We start from the raw sequence: 25,558 nt of genomic DNA, 5'->3' as shown, positions 1-25,558 counted from the left end.
ACCAAGGAACATTTAAAAACACCAGAAGATACATTTATGATCTATTCACCTTTATTATGTATATGTCAGTAAGCATTTTAATGTGGACAGAGAAAAGATTTCCCCACAGGAAGAAAGGGGAGGTTGGTTAAGTTGTATCTATTACTTAGATCAACTGGCAAGCCTTAGAAGGGACATCAAGCCTACAGTGTACTGACAGAATGGATGCTTTATTCCAAGGCCAGTGAAAAGCAAAGCCCTGTGTTCCAGGCCTATCTCTCTAACTAATAAGCTATATCACCTTATGTAAGTCTGGGAATCCATCATCTCTCATTGGTATAATAAAGGGGGTAAAGCATATTATCTAAAGGCTCTTTCATTTTAGAAATCTATTAAAAAGAGATCAAAAGACATAAAAAAATTTGTATTATCACATATACACAATCATGTACTACTCATATATAAATTACTTCCTTAGCATGACACAAAATGTCACCACCATAATTTTATTGTGTAAATATATTAACAGTGTTATAAAATATGACAAGCTCATGAAAAAAATTTATGCCAAGTTTATGAAAAAGATGTTATTAGAGTATCATTAGGATAATACATCACTTGCAAAATTTCCTTTTTTTAATGTACCCTTTATATCGAATACACCTTATGCCTCATATTTCACATACATTACTACCATGTCTCCCAGCAACCAAATGCCAACAAGAGTCTAATGTCCATTTTATAAATCAAGGAAATCAAGGCATATAGCAATTAAATAATTTGACTAAATTCATAAATCTAGGTACTGGAACTGTTGGAGTTTGCATGGGAGTTTCCTTATCAGCACAGTCCCAAATGCTTGAGGCCTGTCTCTGAGGAGTCAGTGACATAGATAATTACAAATTACAATACAAGATAAGCGGTGATAAAGGAGAGTGCAAAGTGCACTGGGGCTAGAGAAAGGAAAATCTCACAATGGCAGAGAGCAGGGCAGGGCAGAACTCCTCAAGATTGCCCTTGGGACAGACATATCACAAAAATTAAAGATGATTTAAAACTAAAAGGAAAATTGCTCTTGTTCTTTGTGTAAAGGGGGCACTACTGTCTGGACAACCTCACCATTGACATTCCCCAAGGAATGGGAAATGGAGGGAAAGCACAGATCCATTTTAATAGATGGAAGGCTATGTAACCGAGGCCACGTGACTATTAAGGTAAATCAGAGGCTACACCCCATATTCCTAGCTCCATTTATGGTCACACATCTGCAGTGTAAGATCTAAAAAACAAAATGAAAATCTATTGCATATTTGAAAAGCAACTCTGAACATAATATAACTTGTGATCAAACTCAAAATTTATTCTTATGCTTTAAACAATTTTCTTACCCATCTTCCAAGCCATTCCTGAATAAGCCAGAATACATTTTTCCATCAGGCCACTTCAAGATCCCTCTGGAAAGCATAAGCAAAGAATAATGCATATCAACTAATGTTTCAGGTACTTTTTCTATAATGTGACTTTAATTTCTCCTAATTGCAGGGACAAATCTTAAGCATTTTTACCTGCCATGAGGTTTCCCTGATAGCCACCGCCCATCATAAGTGGCATCCTTTAGGCGAGGATCCTTGTAGAATGTATATTTGGCACTGCGTGAAATGGGTGGTTCCTGCCTCTGAACACTGCTACCACTTCCATAAGGTGGAAGATCAGATGTGCCCCTCAAAGCGTGATCCACAGCTTGGCTTATGGCTCGTAGCCACTTAGTCTAGGAGTAGAAAGTGAATGTCAATAAGCTTAAGGCAATAAGTCATCAAACACCACTTTAATCACAGTTTTCTTTGTTGTAATTTTTCTGTCTCCTAATACTTTTCTAATTATTGAGTAATACAACTTAGTTATATGGTTAAGATTATGTTACACTGAAAAAAACCCATTTTTTTGGTTTAATAAAGAATTATATAACTATGGATTCTTAGTCAAGCAAGAACAATTTTTATTTCCTCTTTACTACCCAAAGAGGCAGAAATAACCAGATCAAAGACTGAAAGAAAATACCATAACGGACTAACCTTTTCCTGGGGTGTTGATGAAATGAGAGTGAATTGTTCTTCAGGTGTAGTTATCTTTAGGCCATTCCTAAAATGTTTACAAGGATAAATACCAGTAGGTATGACAAACTGTCATTACAATATCAATCCTAAAATATGAAAAGCAGTCTATTTATTTCAGGAGGGGCAGAAGTCAATTAAATATAAATGCTAATGGCCTGATTTTGAATCCCACAGTAGGGGAAAGGATGCAGAGCTACTTTGCTCTGTGTTAACAATGGGGATGAGAGCAATGGAGATGCCCTTCTACTCTCTATCTTGATTTTTACAATGGGCCATTTTATTATCAACAGGCCACTTAACCATCAAATGTGTTAGGAAGTCTGATTACTCAGCCTTCCAAGCCTTCCTGAGTGTCTTCTTTTTTTTTTTTTTTAAACAAACAAAAAACATGTAAGGAAATGACCTGGGTAACAGGGAGAGAAGTGGAGGTAAGCTGGGAAGAGGAAGTGCACTTACACATTACCAGCTTCTTCAGAAAGTGGCTCCACCCACAGTGTGGTCAAAGGGAATACATGGTGTGTGGAGAACTGAAATAAGAGAACACAGAGGTATGTCTGTGAAAGTCCACACACACCTAGGGTCTCTGCGCACATCCTCTGCATGCCCTTGGCCCATATGGACCTATCTCTGCAGCATAATCCCCTTGCAATGGTTAAGTCCACGTGGGTGCTACCATCTCTGCCACTGAGTCCCCATAATATAACTAAACCCAGTGACAATTGCCATCACTGCTGCAGGGACCTCTTCATATGGCTGACACTCATTCTCAATATAAATAAAGGATATTGTTCAGTGATAAAGCTCCTGCCTCGTGGCACACAAGGTCCTAGGTTTGGTCCCCAACACTAAACAAACAAACAAAAGTTCTCTGAAATCCAACCTATACTACAAATGCAAGCTGTAGCTAAATATTTTCTTTTATTTAACAGTTGCAGAGAAATCACAATAGTTTTTAATACAAATTGATAGTCATGTACTACCTAATGACATTCTGGCCTATGGTGGACCACACATATGATTACAATAAAGGTGAAAAATTCCTGTCACTGCACAATACCTTATTCATGTGTTTGTGGTGACACTGATGTAAACAAACCTGTTTAGATACATTTAAATATACAAATATTTTCCATTGTGTTACAATTGCCTATGGTACTCAGTATGGTACCTGCTTTACAAGTTTGTAGCCTGAGAACAACAGGTGTATAGTGGGCTATATCATCCAGGTTTTTGAAGCACACTCTATGATGTTTGCAGAACAAGATTACCTACCAACATGTTTCTTAGTATGTCATTAAGTAACATATGACTGTAGCCATTAAGAATAAGGCCTGTTAGAAATCTGGCCTACCTGGGCATGGACCAGAGCATCATTAAAGAGAATGAACCAATTCACAGAAAACCTCCCAGCATGCTGCAGAGAGAGGGCTCGGTTACTACTTTCACATAGCAGTCGACGCTCTGGCTTCCTCAAGGAATCCTCGAATTAAAAACAAATTCTATGTTAAACAATCAAAATTATTTTAACATGCAAAGAAAAAGTGAAGCAGACACAAACCACATTTAGGGGAATCTCCTGGTCATGGCTCAGCGTGGTATTTTACTTATATTTACATGGGATCCAAATACTTCATAAAATTAGAGCCCTAAGGATATTAAAAAGAAGACAGGAACAAACTAAAGAAGGTAAGCCTTCAGAGGATTCCTAGAAATGAAGGGAGGTGTTGGTATTTAAAGCCCCCATTGCTATGATAGGATCATTAAAACACTATTGTTATAAACAAGTGAGAAACCAAGAAAATGATGGCAATTGTTATGGAAATGCCTGCTGTTTGCTGGAGTAACAAATGTCAGTTGGCATGGATTACCGTCATTTTTCCAGGAAAAGTCTTCCAGAAGCCCAGTGTGTACTCTGCTTCCTTCCTTTTCCTGCCGAGATGGAGAGCAAGAGACTCATAACAAGAACTGGAATCCTGCAGTTTCTGATATTCTGGAGATGTCTAGAGGCCAATAATTAAGAAAAACAAGAAAAGAATATAAAACAATTGTCTAGAATCTGTAGCCTTAGTGTGATTTAGACATGTAGTCTTTAATTGAGGGAGAAAATTCAGCCCAAGGACAGCAGTAGTACACTAAAGGGAACTGGGAAAAAGATTCATTTCCAAAAATACTTACGATGTAAGTATGTCTACATGAGACGGGGAATAATGCAAGGGGAAGAGTGCACACTGGCAATTATCAGTGAGGACACAGGTTAGGGCAGGAGGTCTCAAATGTTTTATTTTCAGAGTCCCTGTAGGGCATACCTATTGATAACTGTCATTTTAGATAATAAGAATTTTTTAAAGATATTCATTCATTTCAAATAAAATTTAAGATTTTAAATGATAACTGTATTTCCCCAAAAAAAGCATTTTTAGTAAGAAAACTGGCACTGATTTTCATTTTTTCAAATCTCTTCATTATCACTTAAAAGACAATAGCCAGATTTTTATATCTACTTGTGCTTTTGTTTGGTTGAAATATCGGAAGAAAATCTGGCCTTATAAGGATAGATAACTAGAAAAGGGAGATGTACTTTAATATCTATTTAAAATAATTATATAGATATTTTCCTTTGATACATACTAAAACTTAAGATAGTTTCTTAAAGGGTAGCTACAAAAGTAAAATCTGAAACCACAGCAAGAAACTTCTGTACTGTTATATATCCACTGGAGTATCTTGCACTTTAAGTCACTTTCATCATACATGATTCTGTAACATTGTAGATGGGGCAACTGGAAAACACTAAGTTATACAGATCTTCCAAATATAGATACATTTTTATATACAACATCAAAAAACATTAATATTACCATCTATTTGATCAGAAAAAGTTCTAAGCATTGGGAAACTATCAGTGATTGTCTAATTTTTGCTTATAAAAGTCCAGATTTGCTGGGTGCTGTAATCCCAGCAACTTGAAAGATTGAGGGAGGAGGACCAAAAGTTTGAGGCCAGCCTTATCAACTTAGTGAGACCTTGTCTCAAAGTAAAAAGGGGTGGGGATGTAGCTTAGTGGTAAAGTGCCCCTGAATCCAATCCCCATACCAAAAAAAGAAAAAGGTTCAGATTTTACCATTGGCAACAAATATCATCATGTTTTCCCTGAAACAATAGGTTCCTATACTCATATTTAAGAAAATATCTCACAATACCCAATTCTGAATAACCATAGTTTATCATCTGTCCATTTAAATTGTGCACTCAAGTTAAAAAAAAAAATAGCAATTCTCAACTCGATTGCCATTGTGCTTTTTCTTGAGAAAACTTGGGGTGATAGCTGAACTGCTCTATGGGCACTTTCCATTTTATCACACAGAGAATTAAGAAGACATCTACTCAATGGCCGGGGTTAAATAAAGTTAATAATTTTAATGGCGTCCTCATTCTTTTTTTTTTTAAACATTTATTTTTTAGTTGTGGGTGGACACAATACCTTTATTTTTTATTTTTACATGGTGCTGGAGGATTGAATCCAGTGCCTCACGCATGCTAGGCAAGCACTCCACCACTGAGGCACAACCTCTGCCCCTGCTTCCTCATTCTTAAAGGAAACTGGAATTTTTGTTTTGGTTTTAAACTGCAAGTACAAGGCTAGTACAGTTTGTTACCTACCATTGCCTGATTCCTGCTAAGGAACCAGCAGTTTTACCCATCTTTACTTTTGTACTATTAGTGCAAATCGCAACATGGAAAAAAGGACAAATGTCTTGGTATTGTCATGAAAATAGAACCAACTGCCAAGACAGGATACAACTGCTGCGCCATATGGTAAATGAGCAGAAGGTAAGAGTGGCTTATATTCATATTTGCTGGATGCCTGTAATCCCAGCAACTTTAAAATACTTAACAAACATTTAATGAGTATCTAAGAGATTTGTCTTCTAGGAGCTTATAAGTAGGCAGGAAAGATTGAAAAACATGTAATGCAGGATAATGCAAGTTTTTAAAATAGTTTCTATATCAGGAGACAATATAGTAAGGAAAGTGGTTAAAAGAACACACTCTGAAGTCAGAATGCCTGATATGAATTCTAGCTCTGGCAATTCTCTGATGTGCCTCAATTCTCTCATCTGTAAAAGGGGGATAGTAGTAATACCTATTTCATAGGTTTGATGTGGAGACCAAAAAACTAGAAGATGAAATGCATTAAACAAACATTAAATATTATTAATTTTTATGGGGAAGTTTAAAAAATATACAAAATGATGATCTAGGTTGTACCTTAGACTTACTAACTTATACTTTACAATAATGGAACACAGGTGTGTGTTTTGAGAAAACTTCCACAGATGATTTCAATACACTGTGACAAGGAACACTGATAAACATAATGGAGAAATAAAGTGCTGGCGAAGCACAGAGGAGGAAGTAACTAAGTTAAGAGCTGGGAATGGGAGGAAGAAGCAGTATAGGCTAGAAGGGCTTGATTTTTAAAAAATAATAACAACTTTGGAGCCAGGCCTTTAAGGTTTCCATAGTGAGGATAGTGTTAAGGTTACTTTAGGAAGGAAATATAAAGCACATGACTAACGTATCAGACATAGGAAAAGATAAGACTAGGAACAAAAGAGGGTTAGAGTATGCAAGGCCTTGATTGACAAACAGTCTTGATTATTCCTCAGAATTATGCCCTTCAAATTAGAAATAGTACAACACCAGTCTTGCTGAACAATTCTAAGCTGATCTAATAGAGTAAACTTTTGATCAATTGAGGCCATATTGAGGTGAAATCTCCATCTTGTTGGGTTATTTTGTGGCTCAAACCTGCACAGCTAAAACTAGATCAGTCTGGGTGAAAATAAAATCAGACTAAAGGAAAGACATAGGAGATCACACAAGTATCAAATACAGAAATCCCATATCAGTTTCTGGGTCACTCTGGGGACTGAATCTGTCCAGATCAGAAGATACATTCCAAAATTATAAAGGTTTTAAGGGGGGCTGGGGTTGTGGCTCAGTGGTAGAGCACTTGCCTCACACATGTGAGGCACTGGGTTTGATCCTCAGCACCACATAAAAATAAACAAACAAATAAAGATAAAAAAAAAAGTTTTAAGGAACCCTGGAATCATTACGGTTTCTCTACAGTTCTTCAGAGTAGAAACAAAATGCAATCACACATTTCAGTATAATTGCAAAAGTGAATATCTCAGCATCAGCTCTTATACCCAAATCCTAGAGTGGTTCTAATTTCCTAGGGCTCCAATTGGTTAATTTTACACAGAAAGTAGACTGGCTAACATTTGAGAAAATCCTATAACAGTGATTTCTCAAAGCACCTGCTTCAGTGACCAAAACACCTGACATCAGTCTAGCATGAATCCAGGCCAGGTGGTAACTCCATTACCTCACAGGTGTGTACCATTATACAGAAGCCAGGGTTTAAAGAGTTCCGTGTCACTCATACTCAGTATGCATTCCACAGACACTGACAACTACTGAATGAGTAGCACTCATAATAGTCTCAAGTTTAGACACAGTTTCATAAAGTGAATATAATCCATTTGGATATGGTCCTGAAAGGAAGCTGAATCCAAAGCAAAGAAAACTAGATTTACCTACACTTTCATGTTCCCAAAGAAAAAGAAATTTAATTAAACACATGTAAATACTAATGAAGTTTTACATCTTATGGTAGCATAACCCAAACAGACTACCATGATCCTTTAGCTTCATTAGTATCCAAAGGGGGTACATATGGAAACTTACCACTTCAAAACAAGTAGCAAGCTTTAGCAAAACTTTTGCATAATTATGAAGCCGTCTAATTGGCAAGAAAAACAATGTATTCAGTATTTCCATCAACTGAGTGCTTTCATCATTCACTTCTGATAAGTCTTGCAGCAGCTCTTGGTTTTTATTTAAGAAATCACTGGAGGTAGAAGGAAAAAAATTCAGTTAATAATTCTGTATTAGCTAATACACAGGATATTGTGTAGAAAATTTTATCAGATAGTACCTTTGTTCAGAATATACATATTTAGGTGCTATGTTCTAGGAAATGAATCATATATTTCACAGTTTGGGGGAATAATCAGAGACCAAATTACACCATTACCTGTTATTTTCAAAGCAAAAAGTCTAAATTTTAATTCATTTAGTAAAAGGATCAAGTCAAGACTTTCCCTGGGCCCTCAAAAACACACAGCCCTATAAAACATGATCTTTGGATATTAGGATAACTGGAGGAACACATTTGCTTACATGGCAGGTTTAGCAAGAAGTTGGAATCCTCCCATAACCAGGAAATTTGTAATTGATGTGCAATACCTTGAGCAAAAAAAGAAAACACATGTATATTAGTGATAAAATGTAAATAGTTCTTCAGAGTTTTCAAGCAAGTATCTGGAACAGATGCTTCTTGAAATCTCACCAATGAGTTTCAGAACTTTAGTGATGTCAACATTCGGGAACTGTAAAGGAATGAAGAAAAGAGCAGATTGTGGGATAATCACAAGAGGGTGGAGAGTGGTAAATTCCAGTTTAGGGGAAAATGTTAATAAAACAGGAAATTTTAATAGCATCTAAAGCTATGAAGATGCTGAATTTATTTGGCAGATAGTAAATGGTAACTAACTGGAAAAAATATGATTAAGGTTGTTTAATTTTAATGAAAATTTAATCTTTACTTCAAGTTTCCCAACTAAGATTTCAAAAAATGAATAATAGTGTAGGTAAGAAAACATGTTTAAAGAGCTTGAGTGTGAAAATATTAGAAAATGTTGATTACATGTTGACACGGCTAGAGAGGTAGACAAACTGCTCTAAGCTAGGTACATTAACTTTATACTCATTTTGAAAGAAAAGGAACACCCCACCTCTCTCTATTTTTTTTTTTTTTTTTGTCATACTTGGAATTGAAACCAGAGGCACTCTACCATAGAGCTATATCCCCAGTTTTTTGTTTGTTTGTTTTGAAACAGTGTCTCATTAAGTGGCCAAGTCTAGCACGGAACTTGAGATCCTCCTGCCTTTGTCTCCCCTGTCACTGGGTTTTCAAGTGTGTGCCACTGCACCAAATGAGAAGGGAAATTCTGTATTTTATTTTATTATTGTATTGGGGATTAAACCCAGAGGCATTTTTCCACTGATACTTCTCAGACTCCCTTTATACTTTGAAACAGGGTCTCACAAAGTTGTCCATGCTGGTCTTGAACTTGCAATTCTCCTGCCTCAGCCTCCCTCTCTTCCCCGAGATTATAGGCATGTGCCATCACAGATACCAAGAAGGGACTTTGTGTGTGTGTGTGTGTAAAAACATTCCTAACAACTTTATTCAGAACATACCTAAACGGGGGGGGGGAGAGGGGGACCAACAAATGTCATCTATCAAACAGGTAAACAAATTATGGTATACTCATTTAATGGAATACTAATCAGATTCAAAAAGAAATGAATTATTGATACACAAACAAAATGAATGAACTTCAAAAGTATGCATAGTAGCCACCTCAAGTGGTACACGCCTATAATTCCAGTGACTCAGGAGGCTGAGGCAGGAGAATCACAAGTTCAAAGCTAGCCTCAGCAACTTACCAAGAACCTCTGAGATTTAATGAGACCCTGACTTAAAATAAAAAACAAAATGGGCTGGGAATGTAGCTCTGTGGTAAAATCACCCCTGCGTTCAATCCCCAGTATCAAAAAACGAAAAAGTATGTGTAATAAAAGTCTTATATGTACTTTATAATCCCATTTATATGCAGTTCCAGAACAAGAAAAACTATGGTAGGAAAAAAAAAAAAGAAGGGAAATTCTTAATAAAAATAACTCAAGATGTTGCAGACTTTAAAAAAAATGGTTTTGGTGGTAAGTTTTAGGTGATATGAATTTTACTACAAATAAAACAATTTAAAAAATTCATGGGGTTGGGGATGTGGCTCAGTGGTAGAGCGCTTGCCTAGCATGTGTGAGGCACTGGGTTTGATTCTCAGCACCGCATATAAATAAATAAAATAAAGGTCCATTGACAACTAAAAAATAGTTTTTAAAAAAATTCATAAATATGCCGGGTTTTGTGGTACACTCCTGTTAACTCTAGTGGCTCAGGAGGCTGAGGCAGGAAGATCACAAGTTCAAAGTCAGCCTAAGTAACTTAGTAAGGCCCTAAGCAACTTAATGAGACCAGGTCTCAAAATGAAAAATAAAAAGGGCTGAGGATGTGGGTCAATGGTTAAGCACCCCTGGGTCCAACCCCTGTAACAACAACAACAACAAAAAAATCATAAACACAGTTATATTTTGTACCATCTATAGGAATAAAAATAAATTCATGGTTGAGGTAAGAATGAATAAAGAATAAAACCAATACATATTTCAGCATAGCAGCATAAAATAGTATACATTAAAATAATACTTAAAGTATGCCCTAAATCATAATATCAACATACAAATCAAGACAAAATGAGAAAATTTCTAAGTTAAATTTTCAAATACACCCAGGAAAGTTTACTTAAACAACAGAAAGAACCTTCCATAACTATTCTATGTTTTATTGAGGAAATATTTATATGTTAAATGTAGTAGACCTTTTAAACCTTCCATTTATATAAATAAAAGCAGACATCAGAACAGCTCCATATTTATAGTTGGTCTTAAAATAATTTTGTTTAATTTCTTATTTCCTCAAATTTTACTACAAATTACTTAAGTAAACAAAATAATCAGATTTACTATAGTACATTTCATGTAAATTAAGTATACTATCAATCACTGCCAGAATATAGAAGGAAATAAGAGAATCCAGAATTTTTTTTCCCGTTAAAGAAAACTGAATTTTAGCAATGCAGAACTACAGTCGGTTTAAAATTAAAATACTGCTTTTCAATTTCTATTACCTTATATCACTCTCCCTAATCTAGTCTCTTCTGATTAAGGAGCTGTTCTCCTTGGCAGAATAACCCTGCAGAGATTGAACATGACACGGGACTGGATACTTGCTCTGTATAACTATCCAAGAAGAGACTTGCATGTTTCAGAATGACCAAACTCCTGGCTTCCTTTATCCCCTGAAGGAAGCTGCTCAGGGAGGCTCCATGCTGACCAATTAAGTAACACAGCTTGCTGAAACGGCCTGCCACCTCCTGTAACAGCTGGACTGCAGGCACAGTGCCCAAATTGTCTGCAACAGAATAATAATGATGACAACACAAAGACCAAATGCTTTCTTATGATTAAATGATTATATTATATATGATTATATGATCAAGAGTTTTACTTTTCTAAGAATACTTAACATTTTGAGATGTAGTTTCATCTATAGAACCCAAATAATTACAGAAAATTTTACAGAAAGCCATTTCAGAAATCATGGAATCCAATCATTTGAGGAACTTATTAAAAACAAATTCACAGGAACTTTTAAGTTCTGACCCAGTAGATCTAGTATTAAGATTCCAGCTAGTTAGTTTAAAAAAAAAAAAAAGTCCTTTCTAGCTGAAGATTAACCAAATTAGAACCTCTGAGCTACCCCAACATGTCTCAGGTTTTGAAAACATGTAATATGAAGCTAATAGAATGGAAGTGAATTATTCAATTTCACACAATTAGTGACATCCAGGAATTAAACTCACTTCTATAGCTACATCTTGATTAACCTTTTCAACATTTTGTACTAATTTCTGCTCTACTTGCCCCTTAGACAAGTTTAGTGCAGAGGGGGCAAACCAAAAATAATACTGCCTAGATCACTCTGAATTTTATAAAAGGCATCCATAGATTATTTGCCTTTTCCCACTCCAAAGTTACTCATTTCTAGGACTTCTTTCCAAGAAATGAAATAGATGAATAGATCAGATAAGACCAATACAAACATTGGGAACTGGGGCAGGGGAAAGGTAGTCTTCACTTTCTTTCCAGAGTAATCCAGGAAGGAGGGGTTGCTCCCTTTCCCTTGTCTAAATCCTATAGTGTTAGGCCCACCCAAGAGAGAGAATTTACAGAATAGGGACTGTGAACACTTAAAAATGCAAAGCATATTAAAAAAAGAAAGAAAAATGAGATCATCCCCAATTTACAAAGTGATTGTATTCACAAAGAATGAGGTAGTTGTTAGGAAAACAGATGTTTTTCTATTAGGAATAATAGGTGAACCCACACGAGTTGATGTCATCTTAATGTAGGAAAACTGATATGCTAGAGATTAGCCTAAATTCTAGGTCCTCAAAGCGCAGCAGGGAGTAAAAGAGAAAAAGAAACTTCCTCTCCATTTTCCGAGCATAGGACCAAACAGAAAAAAATTTTGAAAAAAAAAAAAGGAATGGTTATCTTCAAACATTTCCCTGATCTATTTACCCCACATTCCTTCCTAACCTCCCAGAGACTCAGGTCCCAGTTATTATTGGAAAGCAGCATCCTATTGAGTACTACAGTAACTACTTTCTCCACATCACAGCCTCACTTCTAATCCCTCTTTGTAGCCAAGAGAGGAAAAATAATAGATTTAATCAACTTGTGCTAATGTGGGATAAGACCCTTAACAATTGGGGGTGGGGGTACTGGAGATTTTACTCAAGGGCGCTTTACCACTATGCTACGTCCCCAGCCCTTTTTTTTATTTTGAGACAGGGTCTAAGTTGCTTAGGGTCTTGCTAAATTGCTGAGGCTGGCCTTAAACTTGTGATCCTCCTTTCTTAGCTTCCAGAGCTGCTGGGATTATAGGCATGTGTCACTGGGCCTGGCCCTTACCAATTATATGGAGATCACTTGTTAATCCAAATGAATCTACTTGATATAATTCTAAGACCTATAGCAAAGAAAATGAAAAATTCTGAGTATAATGGAAGATATCTTAACACAAGTAAACTGGAAGTGTTGCTTGGAAGTCCAAATGTTGGGTTATTTCCCCAGATATTAATATTCTAAAAGTTTCAATTTCAACTTGCATACGAAGAAGGAGCTCTGGGAGCAGCAGGATAGGGTGGAGACAGCTGGGCTAGTGAGAAACTAAAAACAGTTTGAATAGTCTGTGTCCAAAAAAAGAGAGGGGGAAGGGGAATGGAAAGAAAAGGAGTAAACCATAACTCAAAGGCTTTTCTTAAAGCCAGTTAAGGTAGTGTGTGCCACTACTTGGAAGGCTAAGGCAGAAAGGATCACTTGAGTCCAGGAGTTCAATGCCAGGTTGAGTCACATAGCAAGACCTCATCCCTTTTTTAAAAAAAAAAAAAACAACAAAACAATCAAACCACAAAGTCTTATTTATAATACAGGAAGAACAGATAAAACAAGAGCCCTGATGATTTGGAGTTGCTGGTGGGAAGAGGTTTCAACTTACCTAAACTGAGAAGAGGCCTGAGTATCTGAGATTTGATATCACTTAGTTTTGAATAGAATCGTCTTTCTGTAGTAGCCAATTCATGGAGACTGGCAATATACCCCATAATGTTTTTGTCCACCAAGGCTAGGTAGCTGTCTTTTCCTGCTGTTACTCTGCTTATATATCCAAGCTGAAAAAGAGGAAAATTTTAAAATTACAGATAAAATATAATTTATTAGCATCAATTTGGTGGGCTGAAGCTGGCTTATACCAACTGGAAAATGCAAATGATTAAATATTCAGGAATTTTTTAAGCAGGTCAATAAACCATTGATAGCTTCAAACTGACCATAGTGGAAATCTGCAAACATAAAGATCAGGACCTTTTCATTTGTTTATTTTAGAACTGGTTTGTTTTATATATATCTGGACCTAGGTATTGTTATATATATCTACTTCAATTTATCTCTAAGATACTTTTTATTTCATATTTCAAGTGCTTAGAACCATAGACATCCTAGATATATAGATCCAAATGACAGCTACAAGTCTCAGTGATCCCTTTTGCATGACATAAGATTAATGAGAATGAAGAAGAACCTTATGCTATATATGAAAGTATTAAGAGTCTAGGAATTATCTTGCCTTCTTGAAAGTAAAACAAAAAGGAATTTCCTTTAAGAAAACAGGTGATATGTTTCAGGATGTTGCTCTGGGCAAGTATCCAAAAAAGTATAAAAGAAAAAAACTAACAAATGGGATTATAGCAAACTAAAAAGCTTCTATACTGGAAAAGAAACAACAGAATGAAAAGAAAATACTGAACCTGTAGAATGGGAGAAAATACTTATAAACCATCCATCCAACAGAAGATTAATAATATAATAATAATAATATGTAAGGAGCTAAAAAAATTCAATAGCAAAAATCTTCCAAAAATCCACTGAACAAATGACCTAAATAGCCTTTTCTCAAAAGAAGATACACAAATATCTAACATATATGTGAAAAAATGTTCAACATCACTAGTTCATCAGGGAAATGCAAATTAAATCATAATGAGATATCTCACCCCAGTTAAAAGAATTATCAATAAAAAGATAAATGCTGGCAAAGATGTGAAGAGAAACTCCATACACAGTTGGTAGGAATGTAAATTACTTCAGCCATTAGAGAAATCAGTATGAAGGCCTCAAAAAATTAGAAATAGGGCTGGGTTTGTGGCTCAGAGGTAGAGCGCTCTCCTAGCATGCATGAGGCACTGGGTTAGATCCTCAGCACCACATAAAGTAAAATAAAGACATTGTGTCCACCTATAACTAAAAAATAAATATTAAAAAATTAGAAATAGAATTATCATAAGTTCCAGCAATCCCACTCCTGGATATACACTCAAAGGAATTAAAATCAGTATGTGAAAGAGACATCTGCACTAGCATGTTTATTGCAGCATTATTCACAATAGCCAAGATACAGAATTAACCTAGGTGTTCACAGATGGATGAATGCATACAGAAAAAGTGATATATACACAAAATGAAATACTATTCAGCCATAAAAAAGAATGAAATACTGTCATTTGTACCAGCATGGATGGAACTAAAGGAAATGTCATTAAGTATAATAAGTCAGGTACAGAAAGACCCATAAAACATGTTCATTCTTACATATGGAAACCGAAAAAGTCAATCTCATTGAATTTGAAAACAGAAGCATGGTTACCAGAACCTGGGAAGGGTGTAGGGGCAGAAGTGATGGAAAAAGAGTGGTCAATGGGTATAGGGGTGTAGTAAGAAAGAGTAACTTCTAATGTTCTATAGCATGGTAGGATAACTATGGTTGGCAAAAACTGAGTATCTCAAAATAAGTAAGAAAGGATTTTAAATGTTCTCAACAAAGAAAAGATAAATGTTTGAGGTGACAGATATACCAATTACCCTGAATTGATCATTATACACTGTATACATTTATTGAAGGTCACACTATACTCTGTAAATGTTTAATTAGTATGTGTCATTAAAATAGAATTTTTTTTTTTTTTTTTTAGGGAAAAGGGGTTTCTGTAAAAGGAATTTTTCATCATTCACCCATGATACCACTGAATGTAAACATGCAATGTCTTTATTTACATATCTTTATTAAACCAGCAGGCAAAATCTATACACAATGCAAAGTTAACATCCCATGGTAACCAAAGATATATATTGGAACCTCATCCCTTTCATCATCCTATTTCACCCTTATCTAAACTGTGGACCCTTTCAAAGAGAATATGGTCAACAACTACAGCCAATCAACATGCTGAAAAAACAAGCTATACATAAGTCAAGAGTCAAATCTTGAACAATGATGCCTTAGATCTTGTCCTATAAGAGCTTACTAGCCAGAAAAAGATTAAAAAGCAGTCCATAATACATATTATTCAACAAGAATAAGAAATACAAAATGTAGGAGCACTAAGGGTTAATTTTCCTATGGCATGTTACTTTGAGGATATGAGTTATTTGATTGAGGAACACAAAAACAGAAATAAATCAATGATTTACATTTATAAAAAGAAACACCAAAGCAGAAAAGCAGCACTAAGCAATGTGCCCAATCAAACGCAGAAAAGATATAGAAGTAACAAGAAATCCCACATATAGCTTTTTAATTTAGAACTGGATTATTTTTATAAGCAGTAGAAAATAAAATGAAAAGGTAAGAGATCAGGGGAAGCAATGAGAAACAGCACTGTTAATGGTCTGTAAGTCTGTCATAGTCTGCCACTAGCCCTTCTTAGGACCCTGCAGCTTTTACTTCCCACCAAGAGAAATTCATTTACTCTATTTGTATACTAATTCAACTGAGGGCTCCCTGAAACACACTCAGAACTTCATTGTGAAATGTGCTTTTCAATATACTGACATGAGGGTATTAATTCAACAAATACTTATAAAGTATGTACTATGAGAACCAAATAAGGACATAACAAGGAAAGAAAACTAGACCAATATCCCTGATGAACTCAGATGTAAAAATACTTACAAAATATTGGCAAATCATATTCAATAACATATTAAGAAGACTGTACATCACAACCAAGTTGATATTATTCCAGAGATGCAAGGAAGGTTTGCCAGGTGCAGTGGCACACATCTGTAATTCCAGCAGCTCAGAAGGCTGAGATAGGAGGACGGCTAGTTCAAAGCCAGCCTCAGCAACAGTGAGGCATTAAGCAACTCAGTGAGATCCTTTCTCTAAATAAAGTACAAAATAGGGTTGGGGATATGGCTCAGTGGTTGAGTGCTCCTAAATTCAATCCCTGGTACTCCAAAAAAAAGGATGGTTTAATATACATAAATTAATGAAAGACAAAAATCACTTAGTCATCCAAATAGATGCAGAGAAGGCCTTAGAAAAAAATTCAGAACACATTCATGATAAAAACACCAAAGAAACTAGTGATAAAAGGAACCTACCTCAACATTATAAAGGCTATATATGAAAAATCCAAAGCCAACCTCATAATAAATGGGGGAAAATGAAATGCATTCTCCTTAAAATCTGGAACAAGACAAACATGTATACTCATACCACTCCTACTTAATATTAGTGCCAGAGCAATTAGGCAAGAGAAGAAAATAAAAGGGATAAAAAAAGGAAAGGAAGAAATCGAACTGTCACTGTTTGCAGATGACATGATACTATACATGGAAATCCAAAAACTCCACCAAAAGACTGCTAGAGTGAATAAATAAATTTAGCAAAGTAACAGTTTATAAAATCAACATACAAAAATCAAGTTTTCCCATAGAACAACAATGAATCTGCTGACAAAGAAATCAGAAAAACAATTCCATTCACAATACCCTCAAAAAAAAAAAAAAAAAAAAAAAACACAAACAAAAGAACATCCTAGAAATAAATCTAACCAAGGAGGTGAAAATCCTCTACAACAAAAACTACAGAACACTGAAGAAAAAAACTAAAGACCTCAGAAGACGGAAAGACCTCCTATGTTCATGGATAGGCAGAATTTATATTGCTAAACTGGCCACATTACCAAAAGCAATATATAGATGCAATGTAATCCCCATCAAAATATCAATGACATTCTTCACAGAACTAGAAAAAACCCGTTCTTTTGTTTTTTTCAAAATTTATTTGGAAGCATGAAAGACCCAGAAAAGCAAAAGCAATTTTTTTTTTTTTAGTTGTAGGTAGATACAATACCTTTATTTTATTTATTTATATATGGTGCTGAGGATCGAACCCAATGCCTCACATGTGCTAGGCAAGCACTTTACCACTGAGCCACACAACCCCAGCCCCTAGCCAAAATAATTCTAAGCCCAAAAAGCAATGCTGGAGGCATCACAATACCTGAGTTTAAATCATACTACACAACTATTGTATCAAAAACTGCATGGTACTGCATAAAAGAGATCAATGGACAGAATAGAAGACACAGAAACAAACCCACACATCTAAAGTCATATGATTCTGAACAAAGGTGCCCAAAATATACATTGGAGAAAAGATAGCCTTTTAAACAAATGGTGCTGGAAAAACTGGTTATCCACAGGTAGAAGAATGAAACTAGACTCTGATTTCTCACCCAGCACAAAAGTTAATTCAAAATGGATCAAAGCTCTCGGAATTATACCAGAAAATATGCAACTCCCAGAAAATGTAGGGTCAATACTAGCAATTAGGCACAGGCAACAGTTTTCTCAATAGGACCCCTAAAACTCATGAAATAAATGCCAAGAGTTAATAAATGCGACAGCATCAAATTAAAAAGCTTCTGCACAGCAAAGAAAATCATTAGAAATATGAAGAGAGAACCTACAGAATGGGAAAAAAAATCTTTCCTCTTCTGACAGAGTATTAATATGTAGAATATATAAAGAAGTCAAAAAAACTTAATACCAAAAAAAACAAATAATTCCATTAATGGGCAAATAAACAAATACTTCTGGAAAAAAAAAGAAGTATAAATAGCCAACAAATATATGAAAAAATGTTCAACCATCATGGGAAAATACAAACCAAAACTTTAGAGATTTCTTTTTGCAGGGGGGTTGGGGGGAGATTTACCAGGGATTGAACTCAGGGGCTTTCAACCACTGGGCCACATCCCCAGCCCTATTTTGTAGTTTATTTAGAGACAGGGTCTCAATGAGTTGCTTAGTGCCTCACCATTGCTGAGGCTGGCTTTGAATCAGCAACCCTCCTGTCTCAGCCTCTGGAGCCGCTCGAATTACAGGTGTAAGCCTGGCAAACCTTTAGAGATTTTATCCCAACCAGTCAGAATGACAATCATCAAAAATACAAATAACAATAAATGTTGAGAAAGATATAGAGAAAAAGGAACACTTTCACACTATTGGTGAGACTATAAATTAGTACAACCATTATGGAAATCAGTATGGAAGTTCCTCAAAAGACTAGGTAAGGAACCATCATAAGATCCAGCTTGATATTTATCCTAAAGATATTTATGCAAAAGATATTTATCCTAAAGAATCAAAGTCATCTTACTACGGTGATACATGCACTTCCATGTTTATATCAACACAATTCACAATAGCCAAAATATGGAACCTGCCTAGCTGTCTTTCAATGGACGAATTTATTTAAAGAAAATGTGGTATATACACAAAATGGAGTTTTAGTCAGCCATAAAGAAAACATGAAATCATGTCATTTGCAGGAAAATGGATGGAACTTGAGACTATTATGTTAAGTGAAATAAGCCAGACTCATAAGGTCAAGAATCATGTTTTCTCTCTTATGTGGAAGCTAGAGAGGAAAAAGGTAAAGAAAGGTGGGGGGTGGGGATATCTCATGAAAACCAAAAGATCAGTAGAGGAAAGGGACCAGGCGGTGGGAGGAGGGTAGGAAGGGAAGAAGTGCTGGGGAGTGGGAGTGATGCTGGCCAAACTTTATTGTTATATTGTGTACATGTACAAATACATAATGAGATGGGAATCTTTATGTATAACTATAATGTACCAATAAAGGAATATGGAAAGATTTTTTAAAAAAAAGTATGTACTATGAGGATACAGCAGTGAATAAAAGCCTAAATCCTTTCCCTCATGTATCTCACACCATAGTAAGGATAGACAATACACAAAACAAGTAAATTACACAGTAATATGCATGCACTGCTATTTTATAATAATAGGTATACATACAATTAAAAACAGAATCAAAGACTTCTCGTGTTACAGAATGTGGGCCTAAGATCCAATTACTGTTCACCTTACTACAGGAGAGAAGTACTGGAGTCTTAGTACCACTGGGATTCTCTGGAAGGCTGTCACCTTCTTCAGGGTCCTGCCGGCCACTGTAATATAACCCAGGCTGGAAGTCTTCTGTATCCACTAAAAACAGGGAATAATCCTGGCCCGCAGCTACACTCCAGACTCCATTTTCACCATTTACCTAAAATGATCGAAACATACTGTCTGAGATGAAGATAATCAGAGAACCAAAATGTTAGGTTACTTCAGCAGGCATGGCACAAAGTCAGCCATATCTCAGAGGGCAAAACTCACTCAGCAAAGTGTGCAATCAAATACAGAACAAATAAAGAAGTAGAAAGAAATCCCACGTTTAGCTTTTTCATTTAGAACTGGATTATTTTTATAAAAATCCAAAAACTCGTATCTAAAAAGGAAAAACCGCAGATCTAATTTTTTGAGTTATTTTTGGAAGCCCCAGGATAATCTGTGTTACAATCAAGAGGCCCAGAAATGTCTGGAGCCCCACTCTCTAAAAGTAACAGCTAAAATACACCTTTGTCCATCCACATTTAGTTGTGTGCAGAAATATCAAGGTAAAAAGAAAAAAAATTAAGGCTATATTCTCTTCTTTCTAATTAAACCTTGGGTGCTAAAACGCAGTTTCCCACTTATAATTTACTACCTTTCTGATATGAATTCACTATGCCAAATCCCAGGATGTTGAAATAGGCAAGACCCCTAGAAGCTCATCTGTGTGAACCTGGACCAGTGGTTTTCAAAGAGTGGTCTTTGTTGTAGCTGCTGCAGCAGCAACAATCACCTGGCAATGGTTAGAAATGCAAATTCTCTGGCCCCAGAGTTACTGAGGGTGGCATCTAAAATTCTGTTTTAACAATACCTCTGGGTAATTCTGACATGTGCAAAAGCTTGAGGACCATTAATTAAACCAATGATTTTCAAAGCTGAGGTTCTGCCTAATGATTCAGGAACTACCATGGAAAGACCGGTGCCAGGGAATTCCCACAAACCTTCAACTAAGGTGGTTCCATCATGATCTGTTTTACATATCAAATTCGTCATAAATTAATTTGAAGAAAGTGTACTGCTGCAGAACTACTTCCCTAAACCTTTACACCCAGCTTTAGCCTTGACTCCAACCCTGATAAAAAAAAAAACAAAACAAAAACAATCTGTTGATCTTTTGTGTCTATACAGCTTCAGTCTGATTCCTGAACTGACAAAAAAAAAAAAAAAAAAAAAAAAAAATGAACAAAATCAAAAGCAAAAACTAACTAAAATCCTAATCCATTAGATCCTTCCTATCTAGATAGGCTCCAAGCACAAGGTGACTGTGCAAGTGGTGATGGGGGTGCATGTGTATCTCCACAACTTGATACCTATCCTTTTCCGCTTTTCAAGCCATTCAAGCCATTCAGTTACCTGACCTCTGGGTGGGTCAGCAAAGAATGAACAGAGATTTTAATAGGAAGAAAAAACTCATCATCTCAGTCTCTAATCAAAACTAATTCAAATCTTACTGTCTTTACTTTTAATTTTCTCAGACTGACTGGAATCACTTCAAAATTCATGTTTACCCTTCCCCAAATTAAAAAAATAAAAAGGTGATGCTATAACTTTTATATATACAGTTAAAGAATTATGAAACTGAATAACAAATTCTATTCTTCTCTGACTCTAAAAATGTTAAACGAATGTTTGATTTCTAGGGTCTCTAATGCTATACTTTAAAACTTTCCTTAGTGTGAATAAGTATATTTTCTATTTTATTTAAATTTAAAAAAAAAAGAAACAACAATTTGCTATATTTTTGTGATAACAGAAACTGGATGGCTTACTACTATAATGTCATATACTGAAAATATTTAAGATTAAACTAGACTATCTGTCCTCTGATGCTTTATTATCTTTACTTCCAAGTAAAATTAAGTTCATTGAAAGAAAAGGCAATATGGAAAAGTCTTAGTGATGGATACATGGTAAACATTGCATATATGAATTACTGGAATATTTATTAACTATAGTTTAAATTTAAATCATGTTCCTAAAATTGAGCTAACTATCCTTTTTTAAATTTTCTATCACTCTCAATAGAAAGAGGATGCCTTCAGATACCAGAATCAAAATGCATAAAGGAATGAGATCCATATCCCATGCACCTACCTTGCCCCCAACCAAAAAATCAAAACCCTTGTAAAAGAAACTAATATTATTAATGAGAATCTGATATTTCTTCCGAGTGTTAAAAAAGGTTGAAAAACACTATTCCAGATTTATATAAAAGGAACTAGAAGCTACCAAGCTCTTAACAACATTATATAATAAAAACCATTCATAAAACAGTGAAAAAGTGACCTATACTTTTTAGTTTTATTACAGAAACTGAAAAGGCTTTCAAAAGGATTTTACTGCTAAGTATGTTCAAAACACACACACAACACCACAAAATGTTACATGAAAAAGTCAAATTGAAGTGAGAAGTCAAGTAGACATTTTACGAATAAAGCTCAGAAAATATCACAGTCCTAACATTTGTTTTAAAAGAAAGTACTTTTAGTCAGGCATGGTGGCACATGCCTGTAATCACAGTAATTTGGGGAGGATGAGGCTGGAAAATTTCAAATTCGAGACCAGCTTCAACAATTTAGTGAGACCCTTAGCAATTTAGCAAGACTCTGTTTCAAATTAAAAAATAAAAAGGACAGGAGAGGTAGCTAGTGGTAAAGCACTCCTGGTTCCAATTTCTAGTACCAAGAAAAATACAAAATAAAAAAGAACTTTCACTTTTTGATTTTTTTTGCCTTAAAAAAGACAAAAGAACTATAAAATATTCAGTGAACAGTTATGGTTAAGAAATTAAAACTAACACATTTGGTAGAGAGTACTTGAATCCAGGGTCATATACATACTAGGAAAGTGTTCTACCATTAAACTACATCCCCAGCTCTTTTTGTTTGTTTTTTGAGTTAGAGTTTCCCAGAGTTGCGCAGACTGGCCTCAAATTTGTGATCCTTATGCCTCAGCCCCCAGAATAGCTGGGATTATAGGCATGTTCCACCATGCCCAAATAAAACATATTTAAAAAGCATATTTAGCTTGAAAAGAAGTGGCTTCGTGTTACTAGAAAAAAAATTTTAAGGATCAAAATAATATTAGGCTACAAATATACAATTCCCCTAATTTTTTTGTAATTAGAAATAACAAACATGAAAGTATTATAATTTAGAAGTCTGAGTAAATTGTTATCAAGCTCAGAAAAGTACCTTTGCAAGACGAGGAACTGTTGTTGGAAAATCGGAATGCCCAAGTTGACCAAAGTTATTGCTACCCCACGAGTAAACCTACCAGAAAAGCAAAAGAATGGAGATAAGAGTTGTGAATCTGATCTTGCATATCAATTTTGAACCTTTCAAATCATTAATATATATCAATAATCATGCATAATTACTCATATTATTCATTCACTCTTTAAAATAACAGGTATTTTAAAGTAACATTAGAAGTTACTTGCAAAGAAAGTGATAAAAAAAAAATAAAGGTAAATGCTCTGCAGAAGGGAAACTATGGAATGACCAGAAAGCTTTTGGTATATGAAGTTCAGTGTCACTATAGGAAAAACAAAAGTATCTGTGCTCTACCAGAGACAGCTGAAAACTGGATCACAAAGATTATGTTAAATGAAAATGTTTTTTGTTTATAGTGATCATGTAAATAATTCATAGTCCTTGTATAAGACTGTGATGATAGTTCCAAAAAGGAAAACATTAATGAATTAGCCATTTAAAGACAATTACTAGTGTGTTTTGAGAACATATATTCTTCCAGAAATTGTTAGGTATGTGAAATTTAAAATAAAAATCAAATATTTAAAGAGTTTAGGACAACCTGCTATCAGATCCCCTCTTGCCCTGTGAGAGTTCTCTTTTCTTCTCATTTGAATAAATCCTACTCCTTTCAAAATAGGAAGGCGGGAGGGGGGGTAGCTAGAGTCCTTCACTGGCTTCTTAAAAAGATAAGAGAATTGGTTAAGAAGCCATTATCTGAATATATTTAAGAATAACTTAAAACAACTTATTTTCTTAGAAAGGTTTATAATGTCAGAAATCACTTTCAGGTCCCATGATTTCAAAAGAAAAATGCCCTTTTTTGTGTATTACTATGGATTTTCTTCATCAAAGAACAAATCAACAATATAAAACAACATTAAATAAATAAAGCTTCTTGGTAAGATAGACCAGTGCTAAATGCAAGCTCTACTATCTGGCATTTGTAATTTAAGAATATCTTAAGCTACAAAATTTCTCTTAGCTTACTTTCTTCCTGTGTAAAATGGAAATAGCACCATGTAACACATTCAAAAGTTTAAATGAGATGTGACATTTTTGCCTGACAGAGCAGGTACTCAATAAACCATATTTGCTTTATGTGGAATGGAAATAAGATCAGCATTTAAATGGTCTATCTTTTACCTGGGATTTGGCAGTAAGTGCAAGAGAATGGTAACCACCTGCCTCCAGGTGGATCACTTCTTTACCATCCAGACACTTTACACACAATGGCTGAAGCCTTAAAGATAAACACACACGTTACAAAATCAATGTATTCTCAGCAAGAATTATGATCCTGCTCAAATTATAGGGGCTTTTCAGTAAAAATGAACATTAAAATAACAATAACACATATATGTTCACACTACTTCAAATTTTATAAATAATTTTAGAAGGTTTTTAATTCAATTTTTTCTATTGAACACTAATGAACCCCTATAAGTCAGAATCTTTTAAGAACCACAGAACTACAAATGATTCATTATAGCAGAGGGTATACTAAGGACACAGTAGAACATAACTATAGAAGTGAGTGAGTTAAATTTTTTTTTTTTAATTTCATAGTATCCTTCACTCTGCTAAGAACAGACATTTATATCAACCCATTGTTTTAGACAATCATTCCATTTACACATCTTCAAGCTTCACAAATATATACTTTTTAATATAAGTATTTCTATACTTATATTAAACATAATGATAGTTTTTCCCTGATGTACGCATAGTTTAGTGTTTCAGTTACAGTTATTTTGACAGTGGCAGAGAGATATCTTTTGGATAAAATAACCTTGGTATTACTGCATAAGTTAAAAATTTTAACTATTAAATTATGCAATGAAATATCATCTTATCTTTAACATTGCTTTTTTTTTAATTCCAAGATCAACATACATCAAAGGAGACATGGAAAAGTATACCATGAATACTTAAGTCCTTATTATTAGAAGCAAATTCAAGGCTAAAGTGACAGTTTTGTTTGTTTGTTTTGTTTTCTAGCAGAGTTAATGGTACATTATAACCTGGATCTAGAGGGACCGGATTTCCTCTAAGAGGAAATGGACATGTAGAGACCTTCATACTCGGGCAGTTATTTGTTTAATCCAACTTTTATCAGTAAATGCTTGTTGCACTTACCTAGGCAGAACATCGCCATGCCCCAACTGCCCTTCCTTTCCTTTCCCCCAGGTCCACACCTCTGTTCTCAGAGAAGGCAGAAGGGCATCTGCTTCTCCACTATATGTGGGAGTCAGAACCACTGTCCTGGTTTTCACCCGTGCAGCTTTTCTTAAGAGCCTGGGGGAAACTAAAAAGAAACCAGAGATAAGATAAAGGAGCAGAGAGCCAGGGAAAAGATACAGTTTTCATAGAGTATCATAATTTAAGTATACATAATTTTGAGATCTCTTTGACCCACAGATGTGGAATATTTATTTTGCCATGTCACTAACACACTTCCATGCTAAGGTCAAATTTTACTTAGTAATCTAAAGCATACCTAGAAAATTTTTATTTTTCCTGTCTCTTTAAAAATTATCTATGGAGCTGAGTGTGGTGGTGCATGCTGATAATCCTAGGGGTTTA

At 35.1% G+C, this 25,558-nt stretch overlaps 1 protein-coding gene across 8 annotated transcripts in view; it reads right to left on the bottom strand.

The window, feature by feature from the left end:
- Nucleotides 1-25,558, bottom strand: part of Als2 (alsin Rho guanine nucleotide exchange factor ALS2) — a 74,115-nt gene that overhangs the window by 22,939 nt on the left and 25,618 nt on the right. For 6 of the 8 annotated variants that reach the window (XM_071618906.1, XM_027941967.2, XM_071618907.1 and 3 more), the window contains 14 exons: nucleotides 25,112-25,280; nucleotides 24,119-24,215; nucleotides 22,913-22,990; nucleotides 19,648-19,830; nucleotides 13,414-13,585; nucleotides 11,082-11,262; nucleotides 8,346-8,411; nucleotides 7,851-8,013; nucleotides 3,962-4,093; nucleotides 3,445-3,573; nucleotides 2,550-2,620; nucleotides 2,052-2,118; nucleotides 1,545-1,747; nucleotides 1,368-1,433 (listed from right to left, as the gene is read on the bottom strand). In XM_071618906.1, coding sequence (XP_071475007.1) covers nucleotides 1,368-1,433; nucleotides 1,545-1,747; nucleotides 2,052-2,118; nucleotides 2,550-2,620; nucleotides 3,445-3,573; nucleotides 3,962-4,093; nucleotides 7,851-8,013; nucleotides 8,346-8,411; nucleotides 11,082-11,262; nucleotides 13,414-13,585; nucleotides 19,648-19,830; nucleotides 22,913-22,990; nucleotides 24,119-24,215; nucleotides 25,112-25,280 — 1,777 coding nt within the window. Of the gene's footprint in view, nucleotides 1-1,367; nucleotides 1,434-1,544; nucleotides 1,748-2,051; nucleotides 2,119-2,549; nucleotides 2,621-3,444; nucleotides 3,574-3,961; nucleotides 4,094-7,850; nucleotides 8,014-8,345; nucleotides 8,412-10,978; nucleotides 11,263-13,413; nucleotides 13,586-19,647; nucleotides 19,831-22,912; nucleotides 22,991-24,118; nucleotides 24,216-25,111; nucleotides 25,281-25,558 lie in introns of those variants that run through there. The other 2 variants (XM_071618911.1, XM_071618912.1) reach the window with 2 other exon arrangements.

The sequence above is a fragment of the Marmota flaviventris genome, chromosome 11 (genome assembly GCF_047511675.1).
Source record: "Marmota flaviventris isolate mMarFla1 chromosome 11, mMarFla1.hap1, whole genome shotgun sequence".
Taxonomy (NCBI): domain Eukaryota; kingdom Metazoa; phylum Chordata; class Mammalia; order Rodentia; family Sciuridae; genus Marmota; species Marmota flaviventris.
This window is presented reverse-complemented; position numbering and strand designations above follow the sequence as displayed.